The sequence below is a fragment of the Crocuta crocuta genome, unplaced genomic scaffold, assembly GCF_008692635.1.
Source record: "Crocuta crocuta isolate KB4526 unplaced genomic scaffold, BGI_CrCroc_1.0 scaffold318, whole genome shotgun sequence".
In the NCBI taxonomy this organism is placed as follows: domain Eukaryota; kingdom Metazoa; phylum Chordata; class Mammalia; order Carnivora; family Hyaenidae; genus Crocuta; species Crocuta crocuta.
The window spans coordinates 854388-868370 of record NW_027531425.1 but is presented as its reverse complement, the minus strand read 5'-3'; the positions used below and the strand labels follow the sequence as shown (position 1 = coordinate 868370).

Genomic DNA, 13983 nt, shown 5'->3' with positions numbered 1-13983 from the left:
GACCTGAGCCTGGCAGGAAGGGTGAAGCAAGGAGGATGAAGGCTCAGTGATGCTGAAATCCTAGCCCAACATACCAGGTTCGTTCCTACTTCCTGTTGCTGTAGTGGATAGATGGCGCTTGTTGCATCTCTTTGGCCACATTGTGAGCCCTTTGTGAAGGAGCATGCCCCACTCCCCTGCACTCTGTGCTTTTCCTGCCCCCCTCCCCCCAAATACCCAAACTCCCCAGCCCAAGAGGTAGCACATCCTAGGCCCATTCGCCAAGCATCGGAAGAATACTGGTCTCTGGCTCCATCTGCTGGTGATGCTGGGAGCTGAGGCTGCCCAAACAGCTGATGCTGAGGATTTGAGAGAGATCTGGTCCTTTCCCCTCAGGAAAGATAAACACAGGCCAATTAAACATATAAGAAGCCTTTAATTTCATCACGATAAACATTATACTCTGATTGCTCACATACAGTATAAAATATTTACTCCACTAAATAAATAAGACATAACATTATTGCAAACGGCACTTAAACCCCCCAGAGATAAGACCTCCTTAGCCCAGGCAGGGGGTACTCCTGAGTTTCTGTGCGAGATTCTCAAGCACATATATGCCCTGGGGGCGGAGACGGATAAAGGCTCGAGGAGCCACACTCTGTGCTTCTGGCCCTGCCACAGCCCTAAGGAGAGGACTGTGGAGCCAGTGGGGAAGGGGAGGGGGTGGGCAGCTCCTTCATCAGCCCAGCCCTAGAGAGAGCAGAGAGGAGTTGGGAGTGGGGGGCAGGCTGGGCCAAGAGAGAGGCTAGGGAGGCTGCCGAGACCTGGAGCCCCACCCTCCACTTCCCGCCAGCTCCCCCAGCCTTGGGGAACATGATTTGGGACATTAGCTGGGGTGAGTAGAGCTTCCAACTCCTGGGTTAGGCATTTGAGGCCAGACCAGTCACCCAGGAAAAGAAGATTCTGGCAATGCTCAGCCCAGTAAACCAACCATCTCATCACAGGCCCATTGGAGGCCTCACCCCTTAGACACCAAGATGGCGGGGCCGGGAACTGAGTCCCCTCTACTTAGTTAAATAAATAAGTTAAATATTTAAAGGCCTGTGTCCCACTGATGTCAACACAGGGGCCAACAAGCCATGTCCTGATAAAATGTAGTTGGGGCGGGGGGGGATAGTAAAAAGGCAGTGGGCAGCTTCCTCTCTCCCTGCCGGATTCTTACCCACAAATAACTTTCGTATTTTCAAATCCTGGGGAGGAGAGTCTCACACCAGGAACTCCCATGCAAGAGCAACATCGAGGGGGTCTACTGGATAAGGGGACTGGGTGGTTGAGTTTACTCAGCTCCCCAACCCCCTTCTCTGGGGATGTCCTGACCAGAACACTTCCTGTTAACCCTGCCTTGGTAACCCCCTGCAGAGTCCTGCGTTCCAGTGCATGGAGCTAATGAAATGCCCTGCCCTTCTGGCCTCCCTGTAGAAGTCCAGAATGAAGCCTATTTGGACCAATAGTCAGCCAGCCCTGAAGACTGGGGAGAGAGAAGCCCCAGGTCCCCAACCTATGCCGCTATGCACCTCACTGCCACAGGGTGGCAGCAGAGAGCCACACCACTTTGGCAGCAACAGAAACTAGAGGGCCCGCCCCCCAACCCTGGCCCCAGGAGGCTAACAGGATGTAGAGTGGGGGGGTGGAGGGAGGCAGGGCTGGGACCCAGTGAGGCAGGCCCTCCCTCAGTGGGAAAGAGTAAAGTAACTCTACACTGAGTATTTGGCCAAGTCGCTCTTATCAAATACTACCTGTGTAGCAAAATAAATGGCCACCAAACCAAGGCCTGCTGCCGACACCATGTAGGCAGTGACAGACTGGCTGAGCTGAACAATGGAGCCCATAAACAGGGACGGGGCCACCTGGGACAGCAGGAAGGCACTGTCCAGGATGGCAAGGTCCAGGCAGATGCCCCGGCCCGGAATGACCCTGGCCTCGGGCTGCTCGCCTACCACCACCCGCACGGAGACATCGCAGGCAGAGGCCCCACAGAGCACAGGAGGGGACGGGAGGAGGCTGCCGCCTCCAGCACCCATGTGTCCGTTGGGGAAGGGAGATCCGGCCTTGGGGCCCGGTGGGAAGCTGGTCATCAGGCTGTCCTCGCTGGCACTACTTCCAGCATCTCCTCGGTACTTGGGCAGGAAAACCTGGGAGGTGGAGGGGAGACAAAGGGGGACATGGACACTTAGGTAGCCAAGCATAGGATCCCAGCTATGAGAACAGACCCCAGCATTCAGACCAGGGGCTGGAAGAAACCAGGCAGCCGGCCTTCATGACAATTAGGCAGCAGGTGAGAAAACCAAGCAGACCCTCCTTGGTTTGGGTCTAGTTAGGACTCTCCTTAGGGGCAGGGGATCCCCTGGGGAGAGGACAAATCTGAACCCACAAGTCTAGGTCTCCACTAGCCTCTCCTGGAACCGGTAAGTGGCAGACAAACTCATAGTGCAGGTAAGGCAGAGGACAGAACCCCAAGGTAAAGGAAAAAGACAGAATGAAGATACGTGAGAAGAGAGATGTGTAAGAACAGAGGAATAAAATCCAAAGCTGGGGTCCCTGGTGGCCCAAACCCGCACACAGGCTCTCCTAACCCTCCTCCTTCCTGCCCCCCCCCCCACCACTTTGCCTTGGCTCTTTCTCAACCTCAAAGAGAGAAACTCTGCCCCCACTGGAGTCCCAGGCCTGTGAGGTCCATGGCCCCCAGCCTGGGGACGAGACAGGTCCAGCAGACTCAGCCTGCAGGAAGAGAAGAACAAGAGGAATCTTCCAGACTCCAGACTCCTATGGCCTAGCTGTGCTGATGTTGAAGCCCTCCTTGCTTCCTACTCACTGTCAGCCTTAGACTGAGGTAGGCTGGCCCTGCCCAGAGTGCCCTATTTTAGGATAGGGCCAGAATTTATGCGACACTGTCCCCTGCCTGCTAGCACTGACCGTGAGAAGGCTCTCGAGTTGGCTGCACTAGAGAGGGGCTCCTGGCAGAGATCAGACCAGGGAAGAAGCCCACAGCTCTGGGTGAGGCCACAGGTAGTCCAGGCAAGTAAAGTCGGTGCACAGGGCCAAGTGTGCCATCAACTGCTGCTTAGAATGCACCTCCCGGAACCCCTCCTCCCTGCCTGCGCCCCCGAAGGACCAGTGAGGCTGGAGCCTGCTGCTGCCCTCAAGCCCCCAGGCAGGGCAGCGAAAGAATGGAAGGTGATGGAAGGTGACGAAGGTCCTCCGTGCACTGACAGGGGTCTCAGGCACCAGGCAGCCCCAGCCAACAAAACACTGGCCCCTCCCTCCACACGCCCCACCCCTGCAGCTACCTATTCAATTAACCAGCCTCCCAGCTACGTATTTCTCTGCTACCTCGTTCTTGTCCTACAAGGGGCAGACATCCATCTTCCCTATGGTCTGGAAGCCCCGTGAGGGCAGGCCTACATCTCCTCCCTCAGGACACCCCAACTTCTCACCCTCTGTGCGGAGCTCTGCACCCAGGGCTGTAGCGCACTGAAGCCGGTGAAGGGGAAAAGGTGACCACACAAAAGGGGGCCCCTGGAGGGGCTGGTTAGCGTGGGCCAAGCAGGAAGGAGGCCCCCAACTTACAGTGCCCAGGCGAGCGGTGTCAGGTGCGTCAGGCTCAGAGATCCGCCGTGGGGGCGGGGGAAGGGGACGGAGGCAAAGGTGTGAGGCAGGAAAAGAAAAGAGAGGATTAGGCAGAAAAAGAAGATAAACCAGAAAGAGAAGGGGCAGTAAGGAGCCTTCCCCACACTGGCGAGCGGAGCAGGGCATTGGTCCGTCACAGTGTGCCTCCCTGCATAAAGAGAGCTGGCACCAACACCAGACCACCGCCCCTCACCGTCTGCTGAAGCTGGGTGCCCCAGAAGTCACCTGCTCCAGCCCCCTGCCTCTGCACAGAACTCAGCCCTGACGGAGGGCTTCCGCTAGCCTGAGTCTTCAGGATTCTCAAAGAAGGATTTAGCATTTCCTGCAATCATCCCCTCAAGTGCTTTATAGTTCTGACACCAGGAAGTCATTCCCAGACCCTAATCTACACCCTCCTTCCGCAGCCCACGTCTCTGGCCCTGGGCTACATGGGCTTCCTCTCCAATCAAAGAATAACTTCTCCGGGTGTCTCTGACCAGACTTGGGCTACTCCGTCTCCCCCCCCACCCCCGCTCCACCCAGTGGCCAGTGTGAGTACCTGCTTCTCGCGGTGGTAGAGGGAGGCTAGCGTGTAGGGCAGAATCTGCAGGGCGGAGAAGGTGAAGCCAGTGAGGGCAGCAGAGGCAGTCACCACGGCCACACTGCGGGACAGGCACATGGTGCCCGCGGCAACGGGGAAGGCCACCACGCTGGCCAAATAGACTGCCCGGGTGCCGAATCGCTGCACCAGCCGGTCCATGACCAGAGAGAAGAGCAGGGAGATGGCACACTGCAGGAACAGTCCCAGGCTGCCCATCCGGACCCCTGCGGGGTGGGGAAGGACAGGAAGTCAGACCCAGGGGCAGGAAGAGGCCCCGTAGATCTGGGGGAGGCCCAGAATGGTGGGCCCCTGCGGTCCCAGCCTCACTGCGGACCAGACCATCTCCCCTGCACCCCCCGACCCCTGCCCAGCTGCAACAACCAAGTCTGTGTTCTTCCACTGCCCTTAGAGATGCGGCCGAAGCTGCGGGCTGGGCGCAGACTGACGCTGGTTGGGGGCCTCAGCTATCTAGGAGGCTTAGAGGGAGACACAAAGACAGTTCTGCCACTGGCTCCATGACAATGGTCCAGGAGGCCTGAGCTGAAGGTCTGGCCAGGCAATATGGAAAGTCAGCAGGGGGAGCAAAGGACACACTGAACTTGGGGCTAGGCAGACCCGAGACCCGGGCTGGACTCCTCCAACTCTCTTTGGACCTTAAATAAGCTTAGCCTTTTCTTCTGTCTGATAGAGACAATGATGTGGAGCAAACTGTCCACAGCCTGAGGCTCTACCGAGACTGCAGGCCACGCTGCCCTGCATGCTGGGGGCCTAGTGCACTGACCGGGCCCATTTTCCTGATGGGGAAATTGGAGCCCAGGCACACGGCTCCCAGCCCGGCGCAGACCATGGGCGTCTCCCCACACCGGACCGGCCCCCCGAGGGAAGTCCCACAGCAGCCCCCGCTCTGAAGCCCTGCTGCCGAGGCCTTACCTTCATCGTAGTGTCTCCGTGCCTCGGTGCCTGGCTCGGCCCTGGGCACACCCTGGTACAGCCCCTCACCCACGAAGTCCGTGTAAAACAGCGTGAAGGTCATGAAAGCCATCCAGCTGCACAGTTCGGCCACAAAGAGTCTGCGGAGAGTGCGAGGCACCCGGCAGCAAAGCTGGTGCAGCCAGGGAAACAGGGCACCCAGGTTCCAGAAGGCCGGGCGAGTATGGCATGGGCAGCAGCGTGGCGGCACGGAGGGGACTGACGGCCCTTCCGCTGGCTCAGCCGGACCCAGCGCCGCCTCCTCGGCCACAAACAGCGTGGCCGCCACGCAAGTGAGGAAGATGAGAGTGAGCAAGCCAAAGAGGCACTCCTCCTGGGTGCCCAGGTAGGGGGCTAGGGCACTGGCATCCCAGTCGATTGCAGGCAGGAGGTAGCCCAGGCAGCCCCCGAGGCTGATCATGAAGGCGTAGACAGAGAAGGCCTGGCGGCAGTGGTCTGGGTCCCGGAAGAGGTCGGAGAGCAGGGCCTCCAGGGGGGTGAAGCACACCTGGCCGCAGAAGTCCAGCAGCCCCACACCCAGGATCAGCAGGGCCAGCTCCAGGGGCCGGGTACCCGGGCACAGCAGCCCCGCCAGCCAGCCGGCCCTCGGGATAAGGAAGAGGCTCAGGAGGACGCCCAGGGACAGGGCCCAGATGAAGGGCCTCCGGCGACCATAGCGCCCGCGCCAGTGGTCACTGGCTGAGCCTAGGAGCGGGACGGAGATGAGGCCCAGCACTGGCCCAATGCCTGCAGGAAGGACAAGTAGTATGAGGTGGAGGCCAGGGCCCGAAGGGCCAGTGGAGAAGGGGGTCTGACCTCCTGGGAGAGGGATGGAAAGGACCATGCTCCTGTCGCATGGAGGGCCACCCCTACCTCCATGCTGGACACAGTGCTGAGTATGTCCCACCAACTCTGACTTAGTCCTCGCAACTAGGATCCCCAGTGCCCAATCTCAGGATGGGCCCACTGATGCACTAGGCTGCCGGTGAGACTTGCGCATTGGCACCCGGCAAGGGGGGATAAGTTGGGGGGGGGGCAAGAGGCAAGTTCCAAGGGGCAGTCTGACTCCAGAGCCTATGATTGGGACAGCCCCCTCTTCAGGGAGCTCTCCCCAGCTATGGTGACCACTTGCCTCCTGTGGCTTTTGCAGAATTCATCTGCAGTCGGAAGCCCAGCCCATGCCCTAGGGGTAAGAAAGAGCCCTGGCTGGGAGGCTCTGCTCCTAGTAATCAGCAGCGAGCCTTCTGGCTCAGCTAAATTACCCAACCTCTTATCAGCCTCCATTACCTCCTTGTGAAAGGGATGACCTCAAAGGGCTATTGCAAGGATTAAATGAGATAACAGATAAATGTCAGAAGCAGACAAAAGTGGAGAGCAATTTCTCCAGTGTCTCCTATGCTCCGGGCAACGCGTAGGCACCAGCGAGAGGTGACCAGGGAATGTCCTGGTGTTCTCTTTCCTATTGGGCCCCCCTCAGCCCATGGTCACCCTTCTGTCCAGCAGTGCCCACCCCCCAGCTCCACGGGCTCAGCAAGAGCGGGCAGCCGCCTCCTCCTCTTTGGGCAGAGGCACCTATTTCCTGGGTATCATGTATCTGGAGCAGGAGGGAAGGAGGATGTGGTGACTCACCCAGCACCATGGTCATGAACTTCTCCTCTACCCCCACTTCCAGCAGCAAGGGTGGCACGTAGGTGATACCTGCAGCTAGGCACACCTCCAGGCCAAAGGTCAGCAGGTTGACCAGCAGGAGCTGGGCTTTCCGATGCCGCAGCAGACGGCTCACCCACGGTCTCTGGGCCATGGCAGAGCCGGCAGCGTGGGCTCCGGCCGTTTCACACACTCCAGAGCTGCTCCGCCTCAGCCCTGCTCCAGACACCCGGGCCTCTTCTCCTTGCTGATACCAACTGCCTCAGACTCAGCCAGGAGCCCATTTCCGCCGGCCTTCCGTACAGATGCGGCTTCTCAGGCCATGCTAACCGCCTGCTGCCGTGGGGTGCCTCAGTGCAGCAGACATAGCGCATCACTCAGGTCCTAAAAGGGCAGGGACAATCAAACCCATGGTGTTAAGTCCTGGGGAACCAAGTACCCAAGATTTGCTGAGTTCTCTGAATCCTCAGTTCACCCCCAGGCTGGCAGTGTGGCCCTGCTAGCCAATAAGGAAAGGCTCGTCAATGTTAGCTCAAGGCTGACCTAACTAATACCTCAGCACACTTAAACCTCAGCACACTCCAGAACCAAACAGATGTCAGTTTTTCTCTGTTTTGGAATATCTTTGCAACTGCCCTCGCCTGCTAGTATGGAAAAAAGAAGAAAAAAAAAAAATCAAACCAATCGAATTCCTGGTTCCCCAGGCTCTGTCATCAAGGTGCCCCTGGAGCCCCCCTGCCGGGCGTGGTTTGTTTGCCTTTCTCTCTCCACTTGCCAAAGCTGGGCTGTGCGGCTCCCCTTTGTTAAGAGCAGTGCTTCCGGCTCTGCACAGCCTGGCCGCACACCACCTAACCCGAGTCCCGGGGGACGAGGACAAGGGGGAAGGGATGAGAGGCTGGGGCTTAACCTGTCACTGAAACCACTTAAAGAAGGTTCCCCTGGAGGAACCCTGGCCTGAAAACCTCTCCCTGAAGTTTCTCCCTGTGCTCAACAGGCCTGGGGAAGAAACGTTCCCACACGTACTGCCCAAGTGTCATGGGAAGCGGGGACTGTTCCCAGGTCCCAGCCTCACCGGGGCGGGGAACCTCAGCACCTGGTGGCCACTGTAACGACACCAGTGACTGGGGGCTGGCGAATGCCCCACCACTTTTCGGGACAGCCCTTGTCTGCTCCCCAAAGGGCTCCATTCTCAGCAGAGAGGTCCCCACAGCCCTTCCTGCGAGGCCTGCCTCCTGTGCAGGGGGTGGGGGACATCCTGTGGCAGCCAGGCAACTGGCGACCAAGTCTTGCCTCCTGAGTACGATGGTACCCCATGCAGTCTGCTCTGTTTAGGGGTGACCGCTAAAGAGGCTAAATCAAGTCAGCCACAAAGAGGAGGTGTAGAAGGTAGGGCCTTTGTGAGAAAAGGCAAGCAAACTCCCCTAGCTTTGTCGTCTGTTTCAGAGAGGTGGGGAAAGAGCTTCGTGCCACTCAAGGCTGGAGACGGGAGTGCCTTTCCCTTGCCCCGCGGACTCCCTCCCATAAATGCTGCAGAACAGCACTGCTCCTGGGCGAGGTCCACAGCTCAGAGGGCCCCACCCCCAGCCCCACCCTCAGCCAGCGCCGGGAGCACCCTCAGACATCTTCATTCCCGGCCAATCTCAGCATCTTACAATCTGTCACTTCAATCACTTGTATCTCATCAAAGAACACCGAACCTCGCAGGGCCCTGTATGTTATAAAGCCTGTTGTGGGTGCTCTCTGAAATATGCCACAGAGAAATCAGACGGCCATCAATCCTGGTTAAGATGTGCTCATCTCCTAACCGCATTCCAGGACTCTGCAGCTGGTCGGCCAGGAAGGAAGGGACTTCAGATCTGGCTGCGCAACAAGCAGCCTCCTCCCCAAAGTTCTGCTCAGACCCAGACCATCCACTTTGGGAAGGGCCTGGCCCCCAAGGCGGCATCATGGGGGAGAGGGTAAAATACTGATCCACAGGGCCCCTAAGGGTGCTGGGAGGGGGCCACACGTAGGTCCTAGCTGCCCAGTTTTTAATATTTATTTATTTTTGGGAGACAGAGTGCAAGCGGGGGAGCGGAAGAGAGAGACACAGAATCTGAAGCAGGCTCCAGGCTCCGAGCCGAAGCTCAGTCTCAACCGACTGAACCACCCAGGTGCCCCGTAGCTGGACAGTTTTGAACCAAGGCCCTCCCCTGCCCTAGCATCCCACACAGGGAGACCAAGACTCTCCAGCCTAGAGGGAAGGGCTCTGGATCAAAAGGCTTCCAGCCCATTCTACTCCCCACCCTCAGTCTGGGAAGGCCCTGGACACTCACCTGCTCTGGGTTAAAGGACCAGGTCCTCCCTTAGCAAACAGAGACTTTGTCAGACCCAGCCTCACCCACAACCTGTCCCCATTCCCCAGCCCTTGGTTTCTCCCTGCTGCGTAAAATAAGTAGCAGCTCTCCAGCAAAAACACTAATCACCCCCCTGGCCTTCTCCCCTCCCCTGATCCAGCTCCTAGGTCCTGGGAACAAGGAGGGTGTCCGTGGCCCACAAGAGACAGAGAGACAAGAAGACGAAAGGGGGTGAAGAGAGGAATTTCCCTTCATTCTCCTTCAGCCCACACAGCTCATCAGCTGCCTCCCTCTTCCTCCTTTCTCCTGACCCCTCCCCCCTCTCCTTTACCAGGTAACTGGGGGCTGGGCCAGGTGAGGCATTCATTGAAAGGACTTGGGTAGGAAGTGGGCAGGCTCCAAGCCCAGCTCTGTACCCCTTCTGTTCTTAGGTTGCTAAGCCCGTCCTCTGTCTTTTTGACTTGGACTGTGCCCTGGGGTCCAGAGCACTCTTGCCACCCCTAGAGTTTATTCTTCAATGCCCAGAACCACCTAAGCTATTCCAAGGCCATAAGAATATTCTCGCTTCCAAAGCTCCCCCAGCCCCGCCATCAGCCCTTTACACCTTCCCCCAGGGCCCCAGGCTCGCCCAATTCTCCACTTCAGGGTCCTCAGGGTGGAGGGAACTACAAGGACCCCCCCAAAGCACCAAACAGCCACCTGCCAGCCCTCCAGGCCCTGCCCGGTGCCCAAGCTCAGACAGGTAGGGGACAAGAAGTGCTTACACCAACTCCTGCCTGCAGCCCACAGCCCTGGCGTGCTTGCCACCAAAGCTTGTAAGTGACCGCTGACTGCTGGGCACCCATGTGGGGGCGTTCCCCTGTCTTCCTCAGGAATACAGGCAGGGTGACAGAGTCCGATTCTCCCCAGCGGCCTCCCGTGTCAGAGGTGCTTCTGACTCAAACCGTCCTGTCCCACTGCTCCTGGAGCACTCTGCCCGTCTGGCAACCAGAAGATCAACCAGTAGAGCCAGCAGTGCTCACCTGTAGGGAGGGGGCGGGACGAGGAGGGAAGTGGAGGTACGGAAAGGGGGAGTGTGGCCGCCTTCAGGGAGGACAAGTCCCTCTCAAGTTCCAAGTATCTCCTCCTCTCTGGGCCCCCCAGTGACAGGACAGCCAGCAGGCAGCTAGAAACCCCAGAGCTCCAGGAGCTCCGCCCCAGGCCGTCTTTCCTCATCCCTGGGGGAGCAGAACTCTAGCACCCTGGGGACGGTCAGTGAGCCCAGCCCCAGAGAGCGGGAGACCTTCGCTCAACCCTCTGGCACCCACCTCAGCATGAGGGGCCTGGGAAACATTTACCTGAGGAAGAAAACCACGGCTGAAAGTAGAGTGGGGGGGGGCGGCGTAAGGGATAAGAAAGACCTGAGGGCCCCCCCACCCCCATCCCCACCAAGGAAACCCCAGCCAGACCCCCAGAGGGGGCAACTCCTCAAGATTCCCAGGTGGCCAGTAGACCGGACAGACCCTCGGAACGCCCCTCGTCAGGTTAAGGCCTCAGCGAGCGTGGGGCCATGAAACTGAGCAGCAAGAACAAACTTGGCCTGAACTTTCTCCGAAATTCAAAAGACTGAGTGAAGGAGGTGGGAGGAAAGGCGAGAGCCCACTTCTGGTAGCTCCCCGGGGAAGGGAGGGTCAGCGGGATGCATAAAGAGGCCTTTGAGGGCTTTCAAAGGGGCTCCTGCCACCCTCACGACTGAGGTGGGGCTGTGGAGGGGGGTGGGGGGGGAGCGGATTCCCTCTGCTGACAGACAGAGGCCAGAGGAGCCTGGGCTGGGGCAGCCCCGCCGCGGGCCAGTGTCAGGCAGCAATTCTATGGTCCCTTTATGCAGGCCCGCGTCCCCGCACCCCGCCCAGGCACATCAAACGCTGCGGCCCCCACCCTGACCCCAGCAGCTCGAGACCCCAGTCCTCCTTCGGGGCTCACAAAGACTGCCCGGCTTTCTCACACGCTCCTCCACCCCTCTCAGCCCCCAGGCAGCCCCTCCCGTAGAGAAGGAAGTGGGGTGGGGTGGGCTCCCTCGAGGAATAATGACTCAGCGGCAGAAAGGGGGTGGGGTCGCTCCTGGCCAATCTGCCTGATGCAGCTCCAGCACCGGAGGCTGTCCAGCCCCAGGCCGGGAGGGAGGGTAAAAGAGGGGCAGCCCCCAGTGGAGGCTGCAAGACTGTGGGAATGGGGACCCCAGGACCTCATTCCAAGTCGAGTTCTCCCAAGCCCTCTAGGTTGGGTGGCAGGGAAGAGGGCTGGGGGTTCACCAGCCCAGCATCCCTGTGACCCGACACCGTGCCCCAGTCTCAGGGGACGAATGCCCTGGGCTTTACCTGGTAAAACCTAGCACACAGCACTCCCCAAATGAGCTCTGCCCTCATGGGGCCTTGGGGCGCCCCAGAAAGAAGCCGTGCTGGCCAGCCAGGAGAAAGTGAGCATCCTCGTGGGGCAGCGGCTCTCATCAGAGCAGCTCAGGGCTGCTGGGCTGTGGGAACTGTTACCTGGGCAGCTGGGGTGGGGGGGTGGTGGCGGGCAAGGAGGCTTAGACTGTGCGGTTTCAGTGCCTTCCTACCCATATTCAGTCTGTGACACTCTGGGCTCAAATTTCCAAAGTGAGGCTCTGCTTCCCCAAGCCTCCCCATCAGAAGGGCAGTGATCGGCGCACGTACCCTACGGAGGCCTGCACTTTGCAGGCCTTCCCCCCAGACACCTGCAAACTCCGCTGCCTCCACACCTCAAGGGAACTGTCAGAAAGAATACGGGCTGGATGGAGGGGGGAAGACCCCGCCCCCGCCCCAGACTTGCTCCCCAGCTTTGCCTCCCCCGGGGCCCAGAGGCCAGGGATTTGGAGTTCGCCCTGCTGCGATGCCTTTTCTTCGTTCGGACTGGAAGCCTTCTGCTCAGCAGCTTGTCAGAGAGAGTGAGGGGGCTGCAGGCGGGGACACAAAGGGGGATTAGGGAGAAACCTCTCGGCCTGCAGAGTAATCCATCAAACTCTCTCCCGGCTGCCAGCTCTGGCCCCTTCCCACTCAATTCCCCTTCCAGCTGCTGCAGCCCCCCACCCCCACCCCCTCCGGCTCCTGAGCCCTGTCACTTTGGGCAGCAAAGAGAATCCCAGGCCCTGGGGGGGGCAGAGGGGGCACACCACAGACACTGGGAAAAGGGCAACGGCTCCCTCCCCCCACCACCCCCCAATGTGTGAAAACCCAACAGGTGGCAGTGGCTTGGAGGAAAGTTGCTTTTGTTGCCCTGTCTGAGAGCCGCAGCCCGCCTTCTGAAAGGAAACAAATGCGGAGGAGGTTGGGGGAAGGGGAGGGGAGAGGATGGGCGGGCAGTCCCTGGGGCCCACTCTTATCTCCCCTCCCCTCTACAATCCAGTGACAGGAGTTCTGGGGCTGGCCTGACCCTCACCTTGGCCACTCGGTCCTGGCCAGCCTAAGCCAAGGTGAAGCGCCTTCCCAAGGGGTTTTCTGGCAAGCCCATGGTGACCATCAGACTTCCCTTCTGAGACCAGCTGTGACTCAAGGTCACACTGGGTCACCTTGACCAAGTGCCCTCCAAACCTAGAGAATCAGTACTCCTCGACCTGAAGCTCTCTTCGGCCTGAGGGGCCGCAGGCCTCTGAACCCCGGCAGATTCTGCAGGGTGACGTAGGTGTGGCAGTCAGCCTGACCTGGGTTTGCACGCCAACTCCACCACTTAAAACTGTGTGCCCCGAGGGGCGCCTGGGTGGCTTAGTCGGTTAAGCGTCCGACTTTCGCTTAGGTCATGATCTCGCGGTTCGTGGGTTCGAGCCCCGCGTCAGGCTCTGTGCTGACTGCCAGCTCAGAGCCTGGAGCCTGTTTCAGTCTGTGACTCCCTCTCTCTCTGACCCTCCCCTGCTCACGCTGTCTCTCTTTCTCTCTCCTAGAAATACATAAAAACATTAAAAAAAAAAAAAAAAAAACTGTGTGCCCCAGTTAGTTGCCCTCCCTGGGCCTCAGTTTCCTCGTCTGCAATTAATAGTAACAGCTAACCCTGAGGTTTGCTACATGCCAGGTCTTCCAAGCATCCTAATCTTCCAACCGCCCAATGAGGTGGGTACAGTGTTGAATCTGCCCATTTGACAGGCGAGAAGACTTAGATGAACACCACCAACTTCACCGCCACGTGGTGTGTTTAGGAGACAGCATGTGGGAAGTTTGAGGCAGCCCGTCCTTCAGGTGTCGTGGCTTCCCCAGCAGAGAAACCTGGGAGCCAGCTTTCACGTCCCCAAACAGAAGCAGCAGAGGTCAGAGGGGGACCAGCTAGCTGCCTTTCTTCTCCGCTCGCATTCCCGCATTCCCCTCTCACCCACATGCTGCTGCCCGCACTGGCTCCGACGCCTCTTTCAGCTCCCAGAGGCAGGAGGAATGCCAAGAATGTAAGTGCCTCCCCAGGTGCTGGTCCCGACAGGTGAGGAGAGGTCACTGCAGCAGACCTGCCTGGTGGCTGAGGTTGCAAAGGAGACCGAGGGTGGAACAAACAGCCACAGTCATGAGACAAGGGTGGATCCCATCCCCAGGGAGAACAATCACAGTGGCTGACACCTACTCACTGTCCAGAAGGTGTCCGGCATGCGCTGTATACCTGACATACCTTTTTCTCTAATTCAGACCATTTGAAAACTCTGCAGAGTGCTCTGAACTGGGGACCAGGACCGTATAGTCTGGTGTCAACAACTTTTGTAGCTGTATAGCTGTTTTCCTCCTCCCCCCCGCCCCCCACTCCCACCCCACC

The 13983-nt window shown here is 58.9% G+C and overlaps 1 protein-coding gene across 1 annotated transcript; it reads right to left on the bottom strand.

Annotated features, from left to right (window-relative positions):
• Positions 1-395: 395 nt before the first annotated feature.
• Positions 396-7249, bottom strand: SLC45A3 (solute carrier family 45 member 3). The gene is made up of 4 exons (XM_077771990.1): positions 6848-7249; positions 5180-5965; positions 4208-4473; positions 396-2174 (listed from the first exon to the last, which is right to left on the bottom strand). Exons 1-4 carry the CDS (start codon positions 7017-7019, stop codon positions 1737-1739), a joined length of 1662 nt encoding a protein of 553 aa, XP_077628116.1. The 5' UTR covers positions 7020-7249; the 3' UTR covers positions 396-1736.
• Between the last annotated feature and the right edge of the window lie 6734 nt (positions 7250-13983).

What these genes read in the sequence shown, in the direction of transcription:
- SLC45A3 (XM_077771990.1), bottom strand. Translation starts at nt 7,019, where the DNA reads ATGGCCCAGAGACCGTGGGTGAGCCGTCTGCTGCGGCATCGGAAAGCC. An exon ending in GTTCATGACCATGGTGCTGG is followed by an intron (nt 5,966 to 6,847) that starts GTGAGTCACCAC and finishes TCCTTCCTGCAG; the next exon opens with GCATTGGGCCAGTGCTGGGC. An exon ending in TCTACCACCGCGAGAAGCAG is followed by an intron (nt 2,175 to 4,207) that starts GTACTCACACTG and finishes TCCACCTCCCAG; the next exon opens with GTTTTCCTGCCCAAGTACCG.